The sequence below is a fragment of the Oryctolagus cuniculus genome, chromosome 18 (assembly GCF_964237555.1).
Source record: "Oryctolagus cuniculus chromosome 18, mOryCun1.1, whole genome shotgun sequence".
Taxonomy (NCBI): domain Eukaryota; kingdom Metazoa; phylum Chordata; class Mammalia; order Lagomorpha; family Leporidae; genus Oryctolagus; species Oryctolagus cuniculus.
Genome location: NC_091449.1, coordinates 20,300,486 through 20,327,267, shown reverse-complemented (window position 1 = coordinate 20,327,267; position 26,782 = coordinate 20,300,486). Strand labels below are relative to the sequence as shown.

Here is a 26,782-nt window from a genome sequence, read left to right as displayed (position 1 = left end):
GCACTTCAGGCCAGGGTGTTAACCCGCTGCACCACAGCACCGACGCCTCTCTGATTGTTCTTGATCCTTGTGGTCATGCATCAATGTCTCTGTACTGACAACGCTGGTATTCACACTGATCTTTGCATTCTGGCTTTTTCTGTTACATCCTGTCATAGCAGGTCTCGGAATTCAGAGAAGATTATCTGTTGTGATTCCCTAAACCCAGGCTTCAGACCTGTTAGTGGCTAGGTACCAGGATGATTGCCCACTTCAGGGCAGTGCCTCTGTTGCCAGGCACGCAAGTTAGCTTCAACTAGGTCTCTGTAAAGGTTCCTGTGGCTCACTGGTTGGGTGCCTTAGTGGCCATACTTGAGTTGGTGGTTGTAGTGAGCTATAACTGAGGTAAGGGTTGTTTCAGGTCCACAGCCAAGACAGTTCTCAGGCCCGCCTCCAGTGTCACAGACAGCTGTGTCTCCCAGCGGATTTGGAGTGAACAGGCCTTTTCTCAGACTGGGTTTTCGAAGGACTAGAGACCATTTATAGGGCTGTTGCATTGATTCACAATGTAACCAGGGTCAGGCTGTGTGCCTAGGGGTTCTACTGGGTTTCTAGGTGGGTAGAACTGCTATCAGCCTATAGACAAATGGGGCCAGAGCCAAGTTTCAGGAGTGCTTGACGAAATACTGGGGGCAGAGGTTGGCAAGCCTACCAAGGAGTCTCAGCAGGCCATGTCTCCTGGCAGGAACCTGGCTGGGTAGAATTGATGCAGGACCACAACCAGCAGGAACTGAAACAGCTTTGGTGATAATACAGGATCTGTTGTGGAACCAGTATTGGCAAATCCAAACTGAGGGCAGCAGTGTCCATTTGGTCTTGGGTGTTAAGACCTCTGTTTCCTAGTTGGTTTTCTCTTTGTATGTTCTATTCATTATCGAAAGTGCAGTATTGAAATTTTGTATTATTGTTGGAGGTTTTTTTTCTCCTTTGAGTCCTGCCAATGTTTCCTCTTATGTTCTCTTATGTTGAGCTTACATATATTTATTTTTTCTATTTGTAGTAATTTGTCCCTTGTATCAGTTTATAACATCCTTCTTTGTATTTTGTGATAGTTGTTGACTTAGAGTCTATTTTGTCTGGTATAAGTGTAGCTATCTCTTGGTTGCCACTTGCATGAAATATTTTTCCATCTGTTCATTTTCAGATTATGTGTGTCTTTAAATCTAAAATGAGTTTCTTGGCTGGCGCTGTGGCATACTTGGCTAATCCTCCGCCTGCAGCGTTGGCACCCCAGGTTCTAGTCCCGGTTAGGGCGCCAGATTCTGTCCCAGTTGCTCCTCTTCCAGTCCAGCTCTCTGCTGTGGCCCGGGAGGGCAGTGGAGGATGGCCCAAGTGCTTGGGCCCTGCACCCGCATGGGAGACCAGGAGGAGGCACTTGGCTCCTGGCTTTGGATCGGCACAGTGCCAGCCACAGTGCCAGCCACAGTGCACTGGCCGTAGCGGCCATTTGGGAGGTGAACCAATGGAAAAGGAAAACCTTTCTCTCTATCTCTCTCTCTCTCACTGTCTAACTCTGCCTGTCAAAATAAATAAATAAATAGATAGATAGATAGATAGATAGATAGAAAATAGATAAAATGAGTTTCTCACTGACAGCATATAGTTGGGTAATTTTTGATTCATTTAACTACTTTGTCTTTTGATTAGGGAGTTTAACATATGAACATTTGAAGTGATTATTGATAAGAAAGGATTCATTATTGTTTTGTTAATTGTTTTGTTAGCTTGTTACCTTAGTTTCTGAAGGATTTATTAATTCTTATTTTTTGTCCTCTAACCTGCTCTCATATTCTTACTTGTAACCCCCCAAGTTTTAACTATGATATAGTCATTTGTCATTCATATTTTATTATCAATTCCCTTGAAGGAAGCATGTCTTTTGAGCCATGTCACTTGGCTCTAGTGTAATGTCTAGGATAGAATCTACTCAGTGAAATATTCTCGCAACCTGAGCGAGGTGCTTGTGTTTCTTCCCCACCGGCTTCAGTGGCTCATCCCGATGGTGGATTGCCATAGGGAAGATCATCCTCGGAGTTCGGTCTGGTGGAGATACATAAGGGCTCCAGATCTGTGGGAAGTTGTAAGGGGAAGGGGAAAGCCAGGTTGCTTTTCCAGCTAGAACTTACTGAGGAATTTTATTGGAAAGAGTATCTTTTCTGATTGTTGTGAAGCATGAAAACACTTCTATATAATATGCACTATATAATATAGCTATGTAATATGCACTATATAACATGCACTGTATGGTATGTACTATATAATATGCACTATATGGTGTGCACTATACGATATGCACTATATAACATGCATTATATAATATACACTATATAACATGCACTATATGGTATGCACCATATAACATGCACTATATAATATCACTATATGGTGTGCACTATATAATATAAACTATGTAACATGCACTATATGGTATGCACTATATAACATGCACTATATGGTATGCACTATATAACATGCACTATATTACATGCACTATATGGTATACACTATATGGTGTGCACTATATGATATGCACTATATAATATAGCTATGTAATATGCATGATATGATATGCACTATATAATATAGCTATGTAATATGCATGATATGATATGCACTATATAACATGCACTATATGGTATGCACTATATAACACACACTATATAATATGCACTATATAGTGTGCACTATACGATATGCACTATATAACATGCATTATATAATATGTACTATATAACATGCACTATATAATATCACTATATGGTATGCACTATATGGTGTGCACTATATGGTATGCACAATATGATATGCACTATATAACATGCACGATATGGTATGCACTATATAATGTGCACTATATAATATGCACTATATGATATGCACTATATAACATGCATGCAGAAATTGCCAACAATTACAAGGCAGCCATGACTTTTTCTTCCTTTGTTCCTCTAGGCCCAGCTGGATGTGTGCCATCCTCTCTAGTTGAGGCGACAGTGTGAGGAAATGATTTCCCTAAGTCTCAACTAAAAAGAAAGGCATTAATAAAGCATTTAATTTTTTTTATTTGACAGGTAGAGTTACAGACAGTGAGAGAGAGAGACAGAGAGAAAGGTCTTCCTTCTGTTGGTTCACTCCCCAAATGGCCACCACAGCTGGAGCTACGCCAATCTGAAGCCAGGAGCCAGGTGCTTCCTCCTGGTCTCCCATGCAGATGCAGGGCCCAAGCACTTGGGCCATCCTCCACTGCACTCCCGGGCCACAGCAGAGAGCTGGACTGGAAGAGGAGCAGCCGAGACTAGAACCGGTGCCCATGTGGGATGCTGGCACTGCAGGCAGAGGATTAATCAAGTGAGCCACAGCGCCGGCCCCACATTTAAATTTTTTTAAAGACAAAAATTTCCGAATATGTTTTCCTGTGCATAGCCAGGAGGGAGAAGAGCCCGGAGGGGAGAACGAGACATCCCTTCCTGTGAACCTCACTTCTTGTGAGGCCGCTGTCCCTTACACCCAAAAAAGAGAGTTCAGGTGTCAGCATGTGCAGTTACAAAGTGCAGCTGTGCCACATGTATTTGGTGAAATACAGAACCCAAAAAGGTAAGTTGTCTACCTCAATGTATCACTGTTCATATAAGTCAGTTCCTTCCTCCACAGCTGAGAAAAACAGCAAAGAGGATCACTGAACAAGAGCAGGCAGATACAGACCCTAGATAGACCCTACAGATCTTTCTCTTAGAGTTGCTTAGGTATTGTTTATTTCACTATAAGAAAGTAAATAGATCAAACACCAAGCACTCGGCTTGCTTTCTCTCTCCATCTCTCTCTCCCCCTCCTTCTCTCCCTTCCTCACCAAAGCTGAGCAAAACATATAACCAAAGAGGACTGATGAACAAGAACAGGGATGTTTAGATCCTAGCTAGATCCTAGATGTCTTTGCAAATATTAGATATTATTTCTTTCACTGTAGGAAAGTGAATAGGTCAGGCACCTCTCTCTCTCTATACACACACACACACACACACACACACACACACATATATATATACATGCACTTACTATATATATTTTTTATTTTTTATTTTTATTTTTGACAGGCAGAGTGGACAGTGAGAGAGAGAGACAGAGCTGGATCAGAAGTGGAGCAGCCGGATCTCAAACCGGTGACCACGTGGGATGCCAGCCTCACAGGCGGCAGTGTAACTTGCTATGCCATGCCGCCAGCCCCTAGAACCCATTTTTTTGAATTCTGAAACTCTGAAATTTATCAGTCTTTAAAAAGTGTATGGAAAATGTGTTGTGATGGAAAAAAATTACATGGATTTCAGAATTCTTTCTGCACCAAAACAAACTTACTTTTGAGTCCAGTTCCCACGACCTTTCTGAAGTCCCCTTGTGTGGCACACTGTGATTAACCATGGTCACCTTGCCGGGCAACAGGTGCCAGAAGCCCTTCTCCCGGCCTCCCTTTGGCTACCAGCACCCCCTCCAAGGCCACCTCCCCTCTGCCATTCCGAGCCTCCAGGAGTCTGGAATTTTGGGATTGTACCTGTGAGATCATGTGCTGGCTGTCTTTGCGTGCCCAAGCTTACTTCCCTTGGCACAGCGGGTCTTCACAGCACGTTCTCAGCCTTTCATTTGTTCCTGGGTGCTGGACTGCCTCTGTGTCTTGGCTATTGTGACTGCTGCTGCAATGAACACTTCGACTTTTCTGGATGTTTAACCAGAAGTGGGATGCTGGATCTCACGGTAATCCTATTTTTGATTTTTTGAGGAACCCCTGTTTTGTTTTCAAAAATGGCTACGCTAATTCCGGTTCCCACCAAGAGTGTCCTCCCCACCTCCTCACCAAGGCTGCTCTTTGACTTCTCGGATCGCGGCCGCTGGAACAGGTGTGAGGCGGTGCACTGCGGCTTGCAGTCCCGTTTCTCTGACAGGTGATGCTGAGCCTGCTTCATGTGGCTGTGGCCTTTCTGTTCAGGTCCTTTGTCCACCTTCACAGTTGTTTGCTTGTTCTCTGGAGTTCCCTGTGTCCTCTGGAAGTCAGCCTTCAGTCTGATTATGCTTTGCCAGTATTTTCTCGCAGCTGGACGGTTTCCTCTTCACTCTGTTGTTCTCTGTCCTGTGCAGAGGCTTTTCAGTTGGCTGCCACCCCCGTTGTCAATTTCTGCACTTGCTGCTTGTGCTTTTAGGGTCACACATGAGAAACTATTGTCCAGACCAGTGGCCTGTGGCACTCCCATTACCTTTGCATGGTCTCCCCGTTAGGTCTTTGGTCCATCTGGATAAGGGGGACAACGGATCAGCGTAGGGGTCACCAGTTTTCCCATGTCTGTGAGGATTTTAGAGCCTTGGGGGCTTGGGGCAGGGCTGCACGGGGAAGTGCCAAGTCTCCCACTCCACGGGCGTGGACTGCTGTTCACCTGGTCATCTCTGATTTTTTCTAAAAATGTTCTGGAGTAGTTGTGGGTGTACAGTTCTTACACATCTTTTGTCAGATTTATTCCAAAGTCATATATTTTCCTGCTATTACAAGTAACAGTGGCTCACTCTGAGTATATAAAAACACAACTTTAATAGCCCTACTGAGGTCTAAGTACCATAAAACTTACCCTTAGTAAAGGCTCAGCTCAGTTACGTTAGCAGGCTTATAAAGCTGTGTGAACCCCATCACAATCAACCCCAGGACATTCCCATCAACCCAAAAGCTCCCTCCTGCCGAACGCTGATCTCTGTTCCTACCTCCAGGCCCAGGCAATATCTAATATTCCGTCTCAGTGGAGTTACCTGTCCTTTGCAGTTGGGACTGTGTTCTACTCATTTATGTTGTATATATATTTTTTTGAAATATTTATTTATTTGAGAGGCAGAGGTAGACCTCAGTAGCGGCCATTTGGGGGGTGAACCAACCGGGACTAGAACCTGGCACCCATATGGGATGCTGGCGCCGCAGGTGGATTAAGCCAGTGAGCCACGGTGCTGGCCCCTAACGTGGCTCTTTGAAATTCCCTGCCGTGAGCTGTCCTCGTGCTAGAGAAGACTTGGGAGCGCAGAGTGGGTGCCTCCATCCATCCAAAAGTGCATTTACCTTGCCGGTGTCCTGAACGCCAGCTGACTTACATCGAATTCCAATCTGAAAGTTCCCTCATCACTCTGGATACCGTTTCTCGTGACGTTTGCTATAGCTCATGCTAACTCAGGGGCTCATCGTCTAAATCCAGTAGCCTGTAAGAGTCTGCCTCTTTGCGATGTCTACATCCGGGGCTGTTGGTGTCTCAGGTCGAGCGCTGGTCTCTGCATCATAAAGCTTTCCGCATTTTAAATTCGCCTTACGTTGTTTCTGATCGTGAATTTCTCGTATTTCTCACCTGCGTTTTCCAGCTCTCTGTACTTCAGATCCAGGTTCCAACCCATTTTTTTCCACTGGTCTCTAATTGAAACTTTAATTATGGCCACTTTTTGAAGAAATGCTTAGATCATCTTCTCGATTATCTTTTCATGTTTATTTTTTCATCTACTCGGGAGGCAGAGGGAACTAGCGGAGAGAGAAACCTGCATTCCGTCTGCTGGTTCAGTCCCCACACGCACATGCAGGTGATGGCTGGGGCTGGGCCCGCGCACCTGAGTCACCGTCTGCTGCTGGCTCAGAGGCCGAGCGGCCGGCACTCGGACGCGGGACGCAGTGCCTTTCTCGAAGGCGTTAAGCATCCTCCAGATTACCGGACTATCCCTGCGTGCGGAGCCGCCCCTCCTTTGGCTTGTTTCGTAGCGTAGGATCAGCACCGCCTGTCTGCTCTGCCGGCAGCCCTAGGCGCTGAGCTCCCAGCTCTTCCCCCAGGACCCGCGTTTCTCGCATATTTTAAGCCTCAAAGATCTCAGGGCCTCTCCAGTGTCTCTTCCTGCTCTGCCGACTTCATGCTGGGTGCCTTCCTCTCTGCCGCTCTTCGCTCCTGGTTCCTCCTCCAGGAGGGCAACCAGGCCGCCCAGCGGGCCCTCTGTGGCCTCAGGAGTGGGACTCGGACACTAACTCAGGGCCTGTGGGACAAGCTGCTGATGGCTGTGTGCTTGTTTTTCAGACTCGTTTACGTGGCCGGCCGGGAAGGCCACATGCTCAAAGTGCTCTCTTACATCAGTGTCAGGCGCCTGACCCCAGCCCCTGCCATCATCTTTTACGTACGTATGGGACCTGCGCAACAGCGCCCACCTGGAGGGCAGAGAGACCCCAGTTTGCACGGTGACAGATGCGTACTGCTAAGCCCAGGTTCCCAAGATCCTTGCATTGAAACAACACCCAGGACAGTTCAAACAAGCAATACACCTGGCTGCGCCCCCGGAATTTATCCACGACAGCCACCGTGTGGATCTTCCACGTGTGTCCTTTGTTCCGGGTCTTTCTAACAAACGACACTGGCCCACTGGCCCAGAGAAGACTGATGCATTGTACTAGTGGTGACTGACAGCAGCCACTCCCAACTCAGAGGTCAGGGCCTCTGTGGGGGATGGTCCTCGGTTGTGTGTCACCACTCTGGGGTCCCAGGACACCCACATTCCTAGCCTTCTGTCCAAGCTCCCCACCCCTCTGCTGTCCATCAACCTGCTCACCATGGAGACAGCGAGACCCACAGCGGGGAAAGACCAGTCCAGGGCCATGCAACCAGCACAGGCCCAGACCAGACCTGAGCTTCATCGTCCGAGGTCCTGCCTGTGTGGAGAACTCTGGAAGGGAAAGTCACCGTTAGGCAGGGCTGGTCAGACCCGTCCACGCTCAGTCCTTGCGTTGAACCACAACTTCAAACGTTTGGCTTTCCCAAGCCGCTTCCCAGGCTTCAGAGAACAGACCCCACGGCCAAGTCCGGTTTAACCCCTGCCCGGGTGGGCTGCCCGGGGTCTCTGTCACGCTAGTGCTGTGCGCAGGGAAACCGCTGCTCTGGCCGTCTGCGAAGCAGTGAGGACCGGGTTTCATGCACCGATGACCTAAAATTTGCTCTTCTGTCTACCAGGGGATCGTTGCGACCATTTATATCATTCCTGGTGACATAAACTCCCTCGTCAATTACTTCAGTTTTGCCACATGGCTGTTTTATGGCCTGACGATTCTAGGACTCATCGTGATGAGGTTTACAAGGAAAGAACTGGAAAGGCCCATCAAGGTAAGCTGAGTGTCCCGCGGTCACGAGCGGCTTTGGTTTCTTACAGTGACGTAGACGGCTCTGCACTGAGCAAGAGCCCAGTGAGCAGCGTGTGGTCAGTGCAGGCCGCAGGCCAGGCCAGCCTGTGCACAGCCGTGGGGCGAGGACGCCTAGCCAGTTTCCTTACTGCTTCTTGTAGACCACACCTAAAGGGAGGGGCTGACGCTATTATGTGGGCATACATAGGAGATAATATAACCTATCATGTAAAATATCTAAGGGTCGGCACCTCCTGGCCACCACTGGTTCTGACAGCTGTGGTAGCTCTAACGGTTAGGGTGACTCTCAGAACAAAGGCACAGCCTTTACCAGCAGACACTTTATTTTCTTAAGATTTATTCATCTCAAAGTCCGTTATGCAGACAGGAGAGAGAGAGAGAGGTCTTCCATCACTGGTCCACTCCCTAGATGGCCCCAACAGCCACGGCTGGGCCAATCTGAAGCCAGGAGCTTCTTCTGGGTCTCCTAAGTGCCTGGGCCATCCTCCACTGTTTTCCCAGGTGCATTAACAGGGAGCTAGATTGGAAGTAGAGCAGCCGGGACTGGAACCAGCATCCATATGGGATGCCAGCACTGCCCACAGAAGACACATTTCTCAAATAGGGGAGGAGGTGACAAAAGAAACGGAGCACATCATATAAGACCCTGGATAATGAGCTGTATGGGGGTGCCCACGAGAACATCTTCCTGGTTAATGTTTTCTTGGGAGAATATGTGTCAGGCTCCTTTGTTGTTTGAAAGGTAGAGAAGGGAAGCGACAGAGATCTTCCACCTGCCAGTTCACTCCCCAAATGGCCAGGGCTGGGCCAGGCGCCAGGAGCTTCTTCCCACGTGGGTGCAAGGGCTCAAGCACTTGGGCCAACTTCCACTGCTTTCCCAGGTGCATTAGCGCGGAGCTGGATCGGGAGTGGAGCAGCCAGGACTCGACCACAGTGCCGGTCCCAACATCTCTATATAATCTTGAATCTCCTAATCCTTCCACTTCCAGCTCATGTTTATATGAGTAAATTGCCAAAGGCAGCAGGAAGTTTTCAACAAAACATGCATGTGAGGTTTGAAGTCACATTCCAAAGGCACCACACACGCCAGGGAAGCGAGAAGCACGTGTCAGGCTGGGCCGCCCTGCGTGAGCCACGTGACTCTGCTCAGCGCAGACACCTGTGAAGCACGCAGCGTGCTGGCTGTGTGAGCTACTGTTGCTTTAGCTGTTTTTGAGCTGGGAATTTGAATTTTTTTTTTTTTTACAATGCAAGATAGTTTTCCGACTTGAAATAAGGAAAATACTCTCCTAGGGAGTGTTTTCCCACAGACTGGCTCTCTTCAAGGGCAGAAGACTGACAGAAGTACACGCTGAGTGTTGACAGAAATACGAGTGACGTGAGATGGGAGAACGAGCCTGTCAGCTGTGCACAGCTGGCTTATTGAGAGGTTTTTAGCAGGAAGGTTTATGAAGCTGTGGAAAATCAAACATAAGGGGCTGGCGCTATGACACAGTGGGCTAAGCATCTGCCTGCTGCATGGCATTCCATGTGGGCATCAGTTCGAGTCCCGGTGGCTCCTCTTCCAATCCAGCTCTCTGCTGTGGCCTGGGAAAGCAGCGGAGAATGGTCCAAGTGCTTGGGGCCCTGCACCCACGTGGGAGACCCGAGAAGCTTCTGGCTCCGGCTTCAGATTGGCCCAGCTCCTGCCGTTGTGGCCATTTGGGGAGGAAACCAGTGAATGGAAGCCCTTTCTGTCACTCTGCTTCTCAAGTAAATGATCTGTAAAAATAAATTAATTAAAGAAAATCAAACATAAGAGGATAGGCAAAGCAGCAGCAGGCAAATTAAAACTCAGAAAACAAGGGCGAGACGTGTCAGACAAGCACTCAGGCCTACAGCGTTGCCCAGGACAAAGCCAGATCATTTGGCAATGCGAAATCTCCCGGTGAGGAGATGATGCTGAAAATCCATCCACGCAGCCATCCAGCTCCCACACCCTTGCGAAGTGCTTGTGAGCAGAGACCGCAGGACCGGCAGGGAGCAGCGAGCACACCTCCTCCAGCCAGCGTGGAGCCAGACACTCCACTAGGAAGAGGCCCGGGACTGGAAACATCACCAGCTACGGCTCCAACTCTGGACCCCCCAACACGCGCCTCTCCAAGTGCATCCAAGACAAGACTGGCACGTGACCTCCTCTGCCACCACAAAGGAAAATTTAATATTTCAAAAAATAATACAAGTCTCGTTCTCTGTGAGGCAACAAAACAGGAACTCAAGAAGACAAACCTGTGGGGCCAAGAGGACACGGGCACTGCGCGTGCGCACACAGCTGGAGCAACAGTGGGAGGAGACGGAGGCCCGGGCACCATCTACACTGCACGTGAAGAACTTCCTCACATTCGATACTTGGATGAATAAACAGGAAAACAGGCAACTCAGAAAGCACAATAACAAATGCAGAAAACCAAGAGCAGAAAAACCTAATAACATCGAGAAGCCGAGGTGTCAGGGAGGAGAGAGCAGTCACTCTGTAAGGAATACGCAATCACTCTGGCTTCTTTCAGAGTTCTCCTTTTTCAGTGATCTGGAACAAATGAATACCAGGAAAATCTGATTTTAAGAATTTCCCAGCCGGCGCCGCGGCTCACTAGGCTAATCCTCCGCCTGCGGCGCCGGCACCCCGGGTTCTAGTCCCGGTGGGGGCGCCAGATTCTGTCCCAGTCACTCCTCTTCTAGTCCAGCTCTCTGCTCTGTGGTCCGGGAGGGCAGTGGAGGATGGCCCAAGTGCTTGGGTCCTGCACCCGCATGGGAGACCAGGAGAAGCACCTGGCTCCTGGCTTTGGATCAGTACGGTGCGCCGGCTGCAGCAGCCATTTAGGGGGTGAACCAATGGAAGGAAGACCTTTCTCTCTGTCTCTTTCTCTCACTGTCTAACTCTGCCTGTCAAAAAAAAAAAAAAAATTCCCAGTACATTATATGAAGATACTTAAAGGCAAGTTTATTTTGGTGCAACATTTTTTTTAAATCCTTGCCAATGAGGGGGTCTTTAAAAAGTTCATGGAAAATGAATATTATGGGAACATTAATTTCACCCAGGTCTCCCACAGGGGTGCAGGGATCCAAGCACTTGGGCCATCTTCCACTGCTTTCCCAGGTGCATTAGCAGGGAGCTAGATCAGAAGTGGAGCAGAGGGCACTCGAACCAGTTTACCCACCACACCACAATGCTGGTCTCCATTTAGCATTGTTTTGAATATACTAGCAAGGGATATAGAAAGAAGAAAGCAATTTGGGGTGTGAGAGGCAGAAAATAATTTTTAAAGTCTTTAAAACCTTTTGAAGATTGTATAATTATGTATCTGGAAGATGCAAAGGAATCAAAGAACAAACTATTAATAAAGTGGTAAGATATACCATCCACACACTGAAATCAACAGCCTTTATGCAAATGATTCCAATGAAAAGATAATGGAAAAGAATACCTGGGTCCCCCAAATTAAACACAAAAAAAATCCCCAAAATAATCCCCTGCTGTGGGCATTAGGATGCCTACTTCCCATCCCTTTCCGTGGGACCTGCCTTTCGTTCCTGGCCCTTCCTGCCAGTGCAGAGCCTGAGAGGCAGTGGTGACGGCCCCCCAGCTGGGTGCCTGCCGCCCACGTGGGAGACCTGGATTGAGTTTTTGGCCCTTGACTATGCCCAGCAGGAATCTGGAGAGTTTGTCCCCTCTGTCTCTTTAAAATTTAAATTATGTATCAATGTAAGGAGGTTAGACCTCTAGGTGGGAAACTATAAACTACACCTGAAAGACCACAGACTCTAGACTTAGGGTGTGATGCGCGAATGAAGTGTGAACTGCTCTGTAAGCCATGAATGCAGACAGCCTGCCCAGGACTCAAATTCCAGAAGTAATAAAGAGAAAAAAATCAGTCTTTTTAAAAAGCAAGTGAAACACACACACAGCAGAATGGGGGCGGGCAGTCTTTGCAGGTGATATCCTCCCCTGCCCCCCCACAAAAGAAAGAGTTCCCAACAATTGAGATGGGAAACACCAGTCCTTGAAGAAAAAAATTTTTTTAAAAGTTCAAACAAAAATGCAAAGGCGCTTACACATGAAAACAAAGAAGCTCGGAATCCCAGCAAGCTCATCAAGCAAGCAGGCCAGAACGAGGAGAAGTAGCACTTGCGGCCCATCAGGTGGGCAGCAAAGACGAGCTCACTCCCTTGCCCGTTGTTGGCACTGGGTGTGGAGCCCTGCCCCTCGGGGCGGTACCTGGCAAAACTATCCAATCATTTTCTCTTTGGCCCTTTATCCCAATCCCAAAGAGAAACTGCAGACATGTGAAATATACACAAAGTTCTTTCTTGAGGCACCAATTCTATCAGCAAAAGATTCAACACGACCCCAAAGCCAACAGGCAACACTCAAATGGTGTTTCAGCCACAGACACTATGGTTAGCAGCAACAGGAAACGGATGATCACTCACTTCACATTTGACTATGTCAGCATCTCTGGATGTGCTGCAGGAGCAAGGCCAGGGGCAAAGCTATGATTGTGTCATTTGCTACTTCCTAAACAGCAGTGGAAGGTGAACATATAAGTTTATGTATATGTGTTTATTCTCATGGAAGAAATATGAAAAGGGAAAAAATGAAACCCCCAAATTAACAAAGGAGCAAAAGAAGCCTTGCTTGTGTGACAAGCAGGTGACAGCCACGGAGAAGGGGATTACCAGGACTGTTCATCCCCTTCGTGCGTTAACCAACCACACAGCGCCTTAAAGGTCCAGTGACTTACGTTCCTACTCGTGTAGTTCCTGGGGAATTTCTTATAGGTGCATTACAGAACACAGCAAATAAGGAATTATGTTCACATGATTAAGAAACAAGATTTTCAGGGAAAAAAGGCATAAAAATACATATAATCTTACATTGGAATTGGAAATGTCAGTATGGATATATGAATTTTTTTCCCTTCTTGAAAAGTTTTTTCTGTCCTTGCAAAAGAACAGAGCATACTCCAGACCCTGCACGAGGGTCTTTGAAGCCACTTCTTAACCGGACGGCAGGTGAAGGGCTTCACTCTACAGTTCCACAGCATTAGGTGACTCCTTTGTACCCTCGGTGAAGCAATGAATCAAGGCAATGTTAGCAGTAGAGGCTAAACCACTCGAGCTTCACCTCCAGTTCAAAACCAGGAGGTTAACAGGGACATTTCTCATGGTGGGCCTGGACCGCTCTCCCTCTCCTAAGCCCACTGACAGACCTTAGGAATTCCAAAGTGGACAGACAGACATGTGCCTGATGGAAGTGCACTGCTCCACCAGGAAGTATTCGTGCCTCTAAACCTAGCTACCAGTGTGCAGGGAATACAGGGGACAGAGGCCAAGGCCAAGGCCAAGGCAGCAGCAGGATGCCATCACACGAAGCTCTACGTAGAGCATAGAGGGTCCATCTTCCAGTTTGTTTACCACAAAAGGGAGGGAGAAGAATGGCACTGAACTCATCAGAGACACACTGAGATGTGCACAGTGACACGGTGTCCAGTGGGTTCTTCGTATTCTAGGAAAAAGAAAAGGTGGAGTAGATGAGGTAAGACTGACAAGCTGACAGAAGTTCCTAAAACTGGAGGGGTCACGTAGAGGTCACCATACTCCATACTTCAGTGAAAAACATCGACAGCAAGACAGACGGACGCACGCAGCTGCACAGCCAGCCCTGACCCCTCGCTGCTCTGCTTGCAGGTGCCCATCTTCATCCCCATCCTGGTGACCTTCATAGCTGCGTTTTTGGTCCTGGCCCCAGTCATCACTAACCCAGCGTGGGAGTATCTCTACTGCGTGTTATTTATCCTGAGCGGCCTTGTATTTTACTTCCTTTTCGTCTACTACAAGTTTGAATGGGCTCAGAAAATCTCAAGTAAGTATCACATCAGGTGGTTCCGCTATGAAAGCACAGAGCTGCAGTGCCCCACAGTGCACCACTGCCCCCGGCTGAACACCTCCGGGCCCGTCCTGGGCCGCCTGTTTCCATCACTTCGCCTGCCAGACAGGAAGGGAAAGCAAAGCATTTTAAACAGAATCTTAGGGAGTGGGGCGGGGGCGGGGGCATGGGGAGGGGGGAGAGGGAGCAGGGAAAGGGAGGAGAGGGGAGAGAGGGAGAGGGAGGAGAGGGGAGAGAGGGGAGGGGAGACAGGGAGACAGCTCCCATCTGCTGCCTCACTGTCCAGGCCTCCCTTGTTGACACGGTCGCTTCTGCCTCCCACGGTCTGTGTGAGCAGGAAACTGGCCTCAGAAGCCAGAGCCTGAACCCAGCCACTCCCGTGTGGGACACGGGGTCCTGACTGCTAGGCTAAACACCTGTCCCTCATTTCCTTTTTAACTTAAAATACCTGTAAGCTTAGATGGCCACCGTGACCTCTGATGAGTGCGGTTCACTAGTGTTAAGTATGTTTATCTTCAGCGCACCACGTTCCTCTGCCTGACACACGTGCGTACCAGCTAAGAGCTCACTGGCACGCCAGTCGCTCAGTGACAGAGCCAGGGCTGGGAGAGTGACAAGGCCTGTGCTGCCGCAGGTCTCTCCTCCATCTGGCAGTCATTTGCATCTGTTTTTAAAAAAGACAACTATTTATTTTTATTAAATGTATTCTACTTTTCACTTATTTGAAAGGCAGAAAGAGATCTTCCTTCTTCTGGTTTGCTCTCCAAATGCCCACAACTGGGGCTGGGCCAGGCCAAAGCCAGGAGCCGGGAACTCCGTGTGGCTCTCCCACACGGGGTGGCAGGGACTCAGGTTCTTGAGCCACCATTTGCTCCCGCCCAGCATGTGCGTTGTTAGCTGGGAGCTGGATGGGAAGTGGAGCAAGGACGCAGGCCCAGGCACTCCAGTATGGGATGCAGGTCTCTCCAGTGGCATCTTAATCATGGTACCAAGTGCCTGCCCTCAACTGTTGTCTACAAGTTTAGCTGCATAAGCCACTTTCACACCTAAAGTCCACTTGTGCCAAAGACGCCTCTGAGACTCAATTACACTTTTCTTTACTTCAGTGCTATATTCATAAGTTGTAAACTGCACAACAAATTGAAGTGCACCAACCCTCCTCATCAAAGCCTTCCCAGGCTCCCGAGCACCCCCACCAGGGCCTGCCTCCTGCTCTGTAAGCTCCCTGAAGACAGGAAGTGGGCTGTGTACGATGTAATCCCAGCAGTGTCTGGCCTGTCACAGCCCCGTGGTGTTACTGAGTCCTGTGGCCGAAAACCTGCCCGCTGCTCAGTTTCTCACCAGCAAGGCGCAGCCTCCCCTGCAGGCACTCCTGTGCGTGCCATTTATAGACCACACACACAGGGGGGACAGCCAGGGGATGACCAGTAGAACCCGACCAGAGGGCCAGCAGGGACCTGGGCTTCAGACCCTGCCAGCCAGGACTGAGAATGCCTGAGCACGCTGGGTCCTCTCCACCTGCACTTCCTGGGCCATGAGATCGGTGCCGTTACTGACCTGACAGTGGCGAGAGAATTTAGTTCATGTTGATTAAGAGTGAAACAGCAGCAACATATTGTTATTTCCACCAGGCACTTGTCTCCTTCCTGAAACAGCCCCTCCCCCCGTCTCTACTCTGACCTCAACCCTGCGCTGGGAAGGAGTGAGGTTGTGGGCACTCCGACAGAAGGGAAAGGAAATGTATTCGTGTGAGAGGAAACAGCCTTCTGGGCCTGTTGTGGGTTAGCGGGAAAAGCTGCCACCTTTGATGGCAGCATCCCGTGTGGGCACTGGCTCCTGGCCTGGCTGCTCCACTTCTGATCCAGCTCCCTGCCAGTGGCCTGGGAAAAGCAGAAGATGACACCCATGTGGGGACTTGACCCAATCCTGGCCGTTGTGGCCATATGGGCAGTGAACCAGCAGATAGCTCTAATTCTAACTTTCAAATAAATAAGGAAATCTTAAAAAAAAAAAAAAAAAAAAAAAAAAACAACCTTGGATTTGATCATGCCAACAGATAATCTGGCTAGGATGACGGAATCAGGCTTTGGAAGCCCACGGCACAAAATAGATCTTGTTTCTCAGCTCTAGAAGATTCAGCAAGCTGCTTCCTACAGAAGTTGGTAGAAGTTGGGTTAAGGTGGTGAAAACCAATGAGTGATCTTACACTTTAAATAAACAGAAGTCCTAGTGACTTAGACACTGGTAGTAAGTATATGTGTAACTTAGTTTTCCTAGAGTGTGCATTGGTTAGTGGCAGTTAAATACTTGGCAGCTTCCTAATTCCTTAACGGAAACAGCTCGCTCCAAAGCCCCAGCGCGGCTCCGGGGACAGCCGTCCGTGGGCACGCACGCTCCGCTAACCAACCACCTGCCCGCTGCTTGTGTTCCAGAGCCCATCACCATGCACCTCCAGATGCTCATGGAAGTTGTGCCGCCGGAGCCAGACCCCAAGTGACAAGTTTGTGTCTTGTAACCAACTCAAAGCTGTGAGGAGTTTATTTTTGTAAGCAGTATTTGTGGTATTTCTTCCTGATTTTTTTCTTAAGAAGAATTGTATCAGATGCTTATGTAATATTATTTTTGGTATCCTTAATTGTCTGGGTGGGTTCCAGGCGTGTACGGTGACCCCGGCAGGTGCAGCCATGGCCCAGCGGCTGCTGTGTGCCTGCCCGAGGGACACAACACGCTCCCGCGAATAAAGCGCATTCCTGCATCGCCGCCAGCAGCAAGTGTGTGCCTCTGCAGGCCTCGGGGCTTCCGCTTCCGCCGACGGGACGTTGCAGGCAGGCAGGCAGGCCCAGTGCTTTACCGCCTGCTCTCCTCGCTGCTCAGACGCTGCCACCTCTGTCTTGAGCCAGCAAAGGGCCCGGCCGGGCCACGTCAGGCTGCAGGAGGCAGCCCCGGCGCAGAGCCGCCCTCGCGCTCGCAGGTCCGTGCCCCCGAACCCCCAGCAGCCCTCTCTGGCCTCCTGGGCCAGGCAGAAGGGGCCGCGAGTGGGATCTGATGTTGCAGGGGCACGCGGGAGGAAACACGTGGGACACGTTTCTGTCAGAACACGGAAGCTTTATTGCTAACACAACAGACGTCCCCAACCCATGACTGCGCACAACCTCAGAAGCCACGACAAAGGTGCTTTCCCCTCGCGCCTAAGAAATTACTCAACGCATGAAATCAGTACAGACGTAACAGCGGTACAGGAAGGCGGTGACCACGTGCTCACAGACATCAGGAAAAGCTGAACGTCTGAACAAAAACAGGTTTAAACCCAGCCGCTGCCTGCCCAGGGCTTTCACGCGGCCGACTGAGCCGCACGGGGGAGCTGGCCTGCAGTCTCTTCTCGGACGGCAGGGCCCCCACCGCTTGGCTGGGACACAGACAGCAAAAAAAAAACCCCTTGCCGACCCAACCCAAGCCTGTGCCATGGTGAGCACAGGACACGGCGCGGGGCCTCTGTCCACCATGACCCCGCCTGCAGCAGCTGACACAGGAGGCACCCCGCGGAGTCAACAGCTTCACCAGCGTCCTCAGAGCCTGTCCAACCGGCTGAGAACAAGGAAACCACCCCTCCCTTCCTGACCGGTCTGCCTCCTGCCACCTGCAGTCCCCGTGAGAGGCGCAGCAGCAAGGCACTGCCCCCAGAGCCCCCACGCAGAGCACGCGCCGGCTCTGGCTCTGCACAGGCTCCCCGAGGTGGGCAGGGCCTCGCTTTACAGATAAGGAAACTGAGGGCCAGAGTATGACCCAAGGCCGCTCACCGGACCACGTGCGCTCAGGCGTCTGCGCTCCGGGACGTAAAGAACCAAGATCTCCGTGCAGCTGCGATGGGCCAACGCGTTTCCCACTCAGCTGCTGCCGAGGAAGTCCAGGGGGCCTCACGGTTCCCAACAGCTCACCTTAAACCTTCCCCACGAGCAGAGAAGCCCGCAGCAGAGGGGCGGCCCACAATTCTTCCCAGACCTCGGTGTGCTGCAGCCTTCCCCCAGGACGAGGCCGTCATCACGGCAGGTGTTCTGAGTCCCCTCTGGGCACCACGCAGGTCCTTGAAAGTTTCTGCCACAAAAGAACCTGGGAGCGCAGGTCACTCGGAAGCAGCAGCCGCCTCTCCAGAGGGCGCTGGGCCTGCCAGCAGGCACTGTGCGGCCCCCGGCACTCACCCCAGCTCCGAGGCAGACCCACTCGGAGGAGCCGGGGTGGGTATCGGTAGTGCTCGGAGGCAGCTATGGCGACCCCCGCGAGGCCGCTGCTGAGGGCGACGGGCAGGTCCGAGGCTGTTCAGCACAGCAGGGGAGAGCAGCGAGTGGCCGACTCGGGCCTGCACGTTCCTCACCGAGTGGCAGGGTCTGCGCTGCCACTCAGAGCTGAGTGCGTCAGGGCGAGCTGAGGCGACGGCTGCGCCAGGCAGCACAGCCAGGCCGGGAGGGCCAGCGCGCTGCTCCTCTGCTCCCACCCTCCTGACAACCTTCTCATAGCAACCACGGTTTAAAATTTATTTGAAAGGCAGAGTGACAGCCCTGGGGCAGAAAGAGAGGGAAAGAGAGAGAGAAAGAGAGAGGAGAGAGTATCTTCCATCTGCTGGTTCATTCCACAAATGGCCACAACAGCCAGGGATGGGCCAGATGGAAACCAAGAGCCCAGGACTCCATCCCACGTGGGTGGCAGGGGCCCAAGTACCCACGGTACTTTGCTGCCTTCCCAGGAGCATTAGCAGGGAGCTGGATTAGAAGTAGAACAGCCAGGATTGGAACCAGCATTCATATGGGACGTCAGTGTCGCAGGCGGAGGCCCAACCTGCTGCGCCACAATGCTGGTCTTATCAGCCTGTTTTTAATTGACCAGGAAATCTGTCACCATTACCAATCCTGAAGCATAAGATGACCCCTGGCAATAATTCCCCCTTGAGGTGAAAGACGGTTTGGGTAGCATCACTTGTTTTCTTAACTTCCAACACACGGCCACAGCCATGGTTGTTCCAAGTCTCGGGCTGCCGGCGGGACTTCAGTCTCACTCACTCTCACTCCCGTCAGCCTCCGAAGCGCTGCTGCTGGGTCCGACCACCTCTGCCACTTTGCAGGGCAGCCTCTTAGAAGTCACAGCTGCAAGAGTGAGGCATCATCAGAAACATGCTGAGTGCGTGGTAAGGAGCGAATCTGTCCCCCACCCAAAGATGTGCCTTTGCCTCTAGCTCCACCTTGCGGATAATTTTATATTTTCATTATTTTAGGCAAGAAACGAGGAGGTCTGCTTGTAAGTAAGTGATTCTAGGGAAGAGAATCTGTAAAAGTGTTGTAAGAAGGTAATGTTTTTAACCAAAGGTCAGCAAGTCCCCAGACTGGAACACTCAGCACCAGGACACCCATAAAGAGAACACTGACCTCTGAAGGCTGGCTTTATTAACGGCCCATTTCCATAAAGGTGGGATCCCTAAAGTCAGCTGAGGGATATGTCCACGCCGGCATGCAGGGCCCCAGCCCCTCCAGGGAGTGGGTGCCCAGGTCCTACCCTTGGAGAAGTGGCTGTCCTCTTCACACTCTTCCCAGTGGTCAAAATCAAAAGCCACATTCGGATTCTGTCCAACAGAACAGCTGCCGTAAGTGAACACAGAGTCACCCTCGGAGCCACGGCCGCCAGCCTCCGTCACCGGCACTCACCCTGTGTCTGAGCAGGCCGCGCCACGGCTCCCTTCTCTCTTTCGCCAGAGTAATCACGGGCTCGTCGTTTCTGATGACGCACCTGCAGCTGTCTTTTCTGATGCTGCCCTGCAGCTCCAAATCAGCTCTGTAGAACTTGTCTCCCACCCAGGCGCTAGGAGAGAGAACCCAGTCAGCCTTTCCGGAGCCACGGGCCAGTCCTGTGGCCCAGCACACGGCGCATATCAACCTACCTGAAAACGACCCTGTCTCGGAAGTATTTACATCTGTAATCCTTGACATTCCTTACTTGTATCTTCAAGATGACAACATCGTCTTTCTGGAACCATTTTATTTGTGGATGGAAGCTAGGAGGAAAGAGGAGGCCTTTAGCGCGCATTGTTTATCCAGTGTTAGGAGAGGCGGGCCTCTGGGCGCTGACCACTGTACCTTTTCACGTGTGGCTGTGGGGGCTTGCTGATGGGGGCGTCTCCTGTGTTTGCAGACAATGTTTCTGTGGGAAATCAAAGTCAGATTTTTACAGGTTGTTTATATGCACCTCTGTAACGAACATATGCATTTGCACCGATACAACCTTTAGATGAGGAATTAGTCACTAAAGAGTGTGACTGCGACAGTGACCCGAGCATCCACCTGAAAACAGAGTTGGTGCTCTGTATTTGTGGGCTGTACGTCTGCAGATTAAACCAACCACAGATTGAAATATTTTTTTTTTGACAGGCAGAGTGGACAGTGACAGAGAGAGACAGAGAGAAAGGTCTTCCTTTGCTGTTGGTTCACCCTCCAATGGCCCCCACGGCCGGCGCGCTGCGGCCGGCACACCACGCTGACCCGATGGCAGGAGCCAGGTGCTTCTCCTGGTCTCCCATGGGGTGCAGGGCCCAAGCACCTGGGCCATCCTCCACTGCACTCTTGGGTCACAGCAGAGAGCTGGCCTGAAAGAGGGGCAACCGGGACAGAATCCGGCGCCCCGACCGGGACTAGAACCCGGTGTGCTGGCGCCACTAGGTGGAGCATTAGCCTAGTGAGCCGCGGCGCCGGCCAGATTGAAAATTTTTTTTTTTTTTTTTTGACAGGCAGAGTGGACAGTGAGAGAGAGAGAGACAGAGAGACAGAGAGACAGATTGAAATATTTTTAAAAAATCAACTGAGTCTATAAGCATGTATAGGTTTGTTTCCCTGTCATTATCCCCTAAACAACACAGTAGGGCTATTTACATGGCATTTACACTGTATCAGTACTTAAATTGCCCAGGAAGGCGTGGGCGCTTGGCCTACTGCTCAGGATACTGGAGTGCGTGGGTTCAGTGTCTAGCTCCCTGCTGTTGCAGGCCCTGGAAGGCAGTAGTGACAGTTCAAGTAACTGGGTTCCTGCTGCCCACGTGGCTGATACGCACTGTGTTCTCAGCTCCAGGCCTGGGCCCTGGCAACTATGGGCATCTGAGGAGCGAACCAGTATACGGGAACTCTCTCAAGTAAATAAACCAATAAAAATAATAAAAATAGAGTACTTGGAAGTGTGTAGGCTCTATGCAAACAGGATACCATTTTCTACACGGGACTTGAGTATCTGGTTCTGGCATCCACGTGGAGGCCTAGAACCAGTCCCCTACAGATACTGAGGGACGGTGATAATCCTGAAAAATTAAAATATACATCATTTCATAAGATTAACATGTTGTCAAAATAAAACAGGCTCTGACAAATACTAAAACTAAACCACCAGGAACTTCACGTTCCTCTTTTATGAGAACCTGCACTACAACTGCCGGCCACAGGACACACTAAGTGTCTAAGTTCCTTCAGTGCTGTCCTAACCCAGCAGGACCCCACGGGAGGTGACTTCCACGCAGTCAGCGCACAGGAGCAGGTGCCGAACACCGTATTTCCTGAGTCTCCATCGACGAGGTGCGGGGCTGCTGTCCCAACCAGAACAACGATGGGCCCATCAGCCCTCATCACAGCAGCGCCGTGGAGAAGCGCGAAGCCGGGGTGCAGGTGACTGCAGAACACAGCTGGCGTTTAAAACAGACCTCCCACCATGCGCCGTGCTGTGCCAGACACCAACTTCAGAGTCACGCTGTCCCGAACGGAGCCACAGTGCACACTGCGCACCCCGAGTCGGCAGCACTGGCGGTGACAGAGCAGGGGTCACCGGGCACGTTCCCAAACCAGCAGCTGATGGCGCGTGGCTAGCAGACATGACTACACATAAACACGGATGAGCTGTTCACGCAACACTGCGAACCCCCTGAATCCCTGTCCTACCTCAAGTAACCAAAGGGAGACGGCGCAAACAAACCCGAGAGCTGAGCTGGCGAGCGCAGGAAAGGGCACGGCAGTCTGCGGCGGCTCTGGACTCCCCCGAGGTGGAAGGGCGTCGCCTTCCGACACAGCCGAGACCAGAAGTCGGCCATCCTGGGACCGAGCACTCACCTGGCTTTGGGTCTTCTGCGCTTGTCTCCGCGTCCGCGCCGCCTTCTGCGCCACCAGCCCCCTGCTGGGAGTGCAGACTGGCAGCATCCTCTGGCGAAGGCGCGGTCCTGGGCGGGAGAGGCACAGGTTAGCCCCGGGGACTTCGGGGGACGCTCGGGCACCCCGGCTCTACAGGAAGAGGACGCCAGGCGTCGCTCACCACAGACGCCTCAGAGCTCCCTCTCACGTGACCAGGGCAGGGCTGGCCCACACACGAGACTTTTCCTTCCACAGTCACTGAACGGTGAGAAGGGCATCCACACAACCACCCACTTCCAACAGGATAAAAGGGCAGAAAGGAGAGGCCACGTTCCCTTCCGCTCTTGGCCCAGTCTTGGGCAATCTTCCGAGACCACCTGTTAGCAGTTCTGGTCTGCTTCTAACATACTCTTTGCAATAATAAGTAAACAGCACAGTGACTAGGATGCCACTTGAGATACCCACAATCCATACGGAGTGCCTGGGTATGTACTCAACCAAAAGATCTACACAGACTGGGGCCAGCACCATGGTGTAGTGGGTTAAACCACCACTTGTAGTGCCAGTATCCCACAAGGGTGCTGGTTTGGGTCCTGGCTGCTCCACCTATGATCCAGTTCCCTGCTAACACACCTAGGAAAGCAGAAGATGGCCCACACATGAGAGACCCTAATGAAGCTCCTGGCTTTGGCCTGGCCCAGCCCTGGCTGTTGCAGCCATTTGGGGAGTGAACCAGCAGATGAAGATCTGTCTCTCTCCCTCCTCTCCCGCTCTCACTCTTGCTCTCTCTCCAACTCTGCCTTTCAGATAAGTAAATGAATCCTCACACACACACAAAAAACACACACACACACAATTTAAAAATTTTTAAAGGAAGAGGCAGACCTCTCTCTATGTTCTGATAAGTCTCAGTGGTCAGGTATGGCACTGGTACTTAGGCAGGTGGACCTTGGACATTGAAAATACAGCAGAGTAAATACCGTACTGGGAAGGGGGAAGAGAGTACATGATGACGCAGGAGAAATCAGACTAAGACAACGTCTTTCTACTTAAACCACACACACACGGGACCTGCTAAACCTGAAGGGCTGCCCTTGTTTCACTTATTATTTGTTCCTTTTTCTTTTTTTTTTTTTAAATATGAGAGAAAGAGAGAGGGAGAAACAGAGAAAGAGAGCTCCCATCTGCTGGTTCTCTCCAAATGCCTGCAACAGCTGGGACTGAGTCAAGCTGAAACCAGGACCCCAGAACTCCATCTAGGTCTCCCACGGGTGGCAGGAACTAAGCACTTGAGACATCCCTGCTGCCGCCCAGGGTGCGCGTTAGCAGGCAGCTGGAACTGGGAGCAGGGCTGGGACGCAAACCAGGCATTGCAGTATGGTGTGCACGTGTCCCACGCGCCAGCCCCTGCCCCGGTTTCACTGTCCTTATAACTAGCTAGAGTGAGTTAGTGTGGATGCGCTTTTCTGGTTTCCTGAAAATGTGCAGAAACTAACTTGTATCCTAATCCCATGGTACCCAGTTTTGTTAAGGTACAAAACAAAAAACTTCAGAATGTCAAGTACTTAATCTTTGCCCCATTCTCTTAAAATTCCTCTACTTTCAGCAGCCGTTTAGAACTCTCCCAGGGTCACCAATGACCCCATCACCAAGCCAGTGGCCAATTTCTCTGTGCTCGTTTGGTGTGGGCTGCACGCGGCACAGCTTCCAGCCGCTGTGGCAAGCGCTTCCTTGGCTGGCACCCAGGACAGATGGACATGCTTCAGGGGCTGGAGAGGCCGGCTGAGGCTCTGGGCAACGCGGGCACTCACCAGTGGCTGTTCAGGGGAACTCCAAGTCGCACGCACACAGAGGCAAGATGCACGCGCGAAGCACCTGGAGAGACCCTCGTTCCGCCTGGGCTGATCCCGGGTGAGGGTGTGGAGAAACTGCACGCGTGCTTGCAGGAACGTGCAGCACGCCTTCCTCCGGGAACTAACACAGGGTGACCAGATGACCCTGCGATTCCCTTTCTGAGCACATGCCCACAGAAGCGAAAGCAAGGACTCCGACAGACCCGTGTTCACATCAGCACGATTCACCTGCCGCTGAACAGGTAAACAGGCCGTCGCACCACCTACAGAGGAACTGTCTCAGCCTTGCAGCGGGCCCTGAGCCAGACACAAAGATCAAGCTACAGGGGTCTACAGAGACGAGCAGAGGGGAGGGGGGAGGGCTCCCTGCCAACAGGCAGTCTCTGCTTGGGAAGATGGCGGAGCTCTGGGGAGGGATGGTGGTGACGGGCACACACAACTGCGCGTGTACAAATGCCACCCCAGAGACACCCTTAGAAACAGCCAAAATGGCACATTTCCCATTCTGCGTATCCTTCCCACAATTTAAAAAACCACGTACTTTCAGACATTACTGCTAATTTTCTGAGATGGGAGACCAGCAGTCTAGTCAAATGTGGAAAGCCCTGTTGTTCTAGATCCCCAGCACTTCGTGTTTTCTTCCCCTCATTTCACCCTTCTGCTGGGTCCATGGCAGCACTGCTCACTGGGGCTTCACTCTGCATTTCCCCAAGCAGGGTGAGCAACTGCTCACACATCAGCTGGGGGCTGTGAGCGGGCCCTCCCCCCTGGGGTGTCCCGACCAGCAGGAGCTCCTGCCCCAAATCCTCTGGCAGACACGGGCTGTGTCCGTCGTCCGCCTTCCCTCTGGGGGCTGCAGAGTACTTTCTCAGTCTCGAAACACTCCATACAGGGACATAAATGGCACAGCCCCTGTAACAGCTGGTGGGCTGCAGCGCCAATTCTAATCTATGAAAAATGGACCAGGAAGTGCACCCAAAGACACGCAGCAGAATGCTAACTGCTCCGTGGTAGCCCAGGGACTCTCGAAAGCACAGTGGGCACAGCAGTGACGGTGTCCCCACACGGGAGCTGAGCCCCACACTGCCGTGCGCACAGGAGAGCCAGGATCACAACCGATGCGGAGGCACAAGGCAAACACGCTGCATGACCTGCTCCAAGGGCAACGTTCAGGATAACCCACCTCTGCCTTTCCGCGTCAGGAGACGGGCTCCTCGGGGGAGGGGCGCGGCCCGAGCCACGCTGTCCCCTTGGTCCGGGGCTGGCTCCCTTGGCTGCGCTCAGAAGCCCATCACACGGCAGCCGGGTGTGCGTGCACAGCACTAATTCTCAACAATCAGAAAAGGTAACAAAATTCCTTTCTGTAGGGGACACGGTGATGTCATCAACCCCCTCCAAAAGCAAGAGTGTGAGTGCGGGGAACCAATGGGACAAGACTGCTCAGACCTCGGTAATTAGGAAAGTTTGATGGGAACACGCGGATGCAAATTACTCCTTTCATAACAAAAGCCCTCAACGCTGCGAGTTGTATTTCTACAAAACAGCTCCAACAAAGGACACAGAAATCAACTTACGGGGTCTGGGTTAGATGTGCTTCAAAAGCTGGCATTTTAGCTTCTTCGTATAATTTTTTCAGTCGTTCCACATGTGCTGAATTATCAACGCCCATTCCCATTGACAAAATTTCAGCTCGAACATTATAATCAATGACAGATGTTTTCAAATTTGAAAGTTTTGTAACATGCACCTTGAATCGAGAGAAAACAGAACATCTGCAGAGTCACACTTTGAATCCTAACCGAGTCAGGAACTCTCCCCGGGCCTCTCGGCCTGTCCCTGCAGCGCTGGTGCGCTCCGGCCGCTTCCACAGGGGCAAGGGCTCCCTGCGCACAGTGTGGACTGGGGCATAGCCAGGGCAGCCGAGACTCTTCCAAAGCCCAGGCCCGCCTGAAATACGGTCAGGTGTGGGATCGGCCCGAGACCCAGTCCCGGAGTAAAGTCCCCAGCCAGGCAGGAAACTGTTTTCCTGATTCTGCCTCTGTTTACAAGCAGGCCACTAAGGCCCCGAGTCCCCCCGTGTCGGGAAAGGACCCACACCACAGCACTCCCGTGTCTGGATTGCTTCCCCCACTGTCTCTTCTGCCATCAGCACATTCAAATCCATTTCAGCTTACAGAGAATTAAGCAAAATATGAAAATCTGCAAGTCTCATGCCCGTGTGCCCCTCCTGTGGGGGATGAGGGGCGCTGGGCACCTTCCCAAGTGAGCCCTTAATTCTTATGCCCAAACTCCCCTTCTAATGTGTTAAAATTCTCCAAATCTTATAAAAGTAACTGTCAGCTAAACAGTTTCTAGAAACAGAATCAGAATTCCTTTCAAACTTAGAAATAATCATCCTAATTAAGACTTGGGTCTTATAGAGTGAAACTTTACATTGAAAACTGGAGCTCCTGGGGAGCATGCAGACCCGGGACGGCACCAGCAGCAGCAGAAGGGCAAAGAGGCCCTGGGAGGCTGGCTCCTTGTCTGCCACTCCCTCCCCCACCCCAGCTGGGCAGGGCAGGAGGCCCCATGGGCTTTGCTCAGGGAGGAATGTGGGGAGCAGCCCGGACTGGACTGAGTTACTGGAATTAAGACT

The 26,782-nt window shown here is 51.2% G+C and overlaps 2 protein-coding genes across 6 annotated transcripts in view; one reads left to right on the top strand and one right to left on the bottom strand.

Annotated features, from left to right (window-relative positions):
- The window catches only part of LOC103346641 (b(0,+)-type amino acid transporter 1), a 33,122-nt gene extending 16,215 nt beyond the window's left edge, over positions 1 to 16,907 (top strand). For all 3 annotated transcript variants that reach the window (XM_051829746.2, XM_051829742.2, XM_051829741.2), the window contains 4 exons: positions 7,110 to 7,206; positions 8,034 to 8,183; positions 13,949 to 14,123; positions 16,580 to 16,907. In XM_051829746.2, coding sequence (XP_051685706.1) covers positions 7,141 to 7,206; positions 8,034 to 8,183; positions 13,949 to 14,123; positions 16,580 to 16,644 — 456 coding nt within the window. In that variant the 5' untranslated portion in view covers positions 7,110 to 7,140 and the 3' untranslated portion in view covers positions 16,645 to 16,907. The remainder of the gene's footprint in view (positions 1 to 7,109; positions 7,207 to 8,033; positions 8,184 to 13,948; positions 14,124 to 16,579) is intronic.
- A 324-nt stretch (positions 16,908 to 17,231) lies between these two features.
- Positions 17,232 to 26,782, bottom strand: part of LOC127486059 (putative ATP-dependent RNA helicase TDRD12) — a 109,395-nt gene continuing 99,844 nt past the window's right edge. For all 3 annotated transcript variants that reach the window (XM_070062490.1, XM_070062491.1, XM_070062492.1), the window contains 7 exons: positions 25,719 to 25,891; positions 22,274 to 22,380; positions 20,267 to 20,330; positions 20,071 to 20,184; positions 19,838 to 19,991; positions 19,689 to 19,755; positions 17,232 to 19,282 (listed from right to left, as the gene is read on the bottom strand). In XM_070062490.1, the coding sequence (XP_069918591.1) occupies positions 19,191 to 19,282; positions 19,689 to 19,755; positions 19,838 to 19,991; positions 20,071 to 20,184; positions 20,267 to 20,330; positions 22,274 to 22,380; positions 25,719 to 25,891 (771 nt within the window). In that variant the 3' untranslated portion in view covers positions 17,232 to 19,190. The remainder of the gene's footprint in view (positions 19,283 to 19,688; positions 19,756 to 19,837; positions 19,992 to 20,070; positions 20,185 to 20,266; positions 20,331 to 22,273; positions 22,381 to 25,718; positions 25,892 to 26,782) is intronic.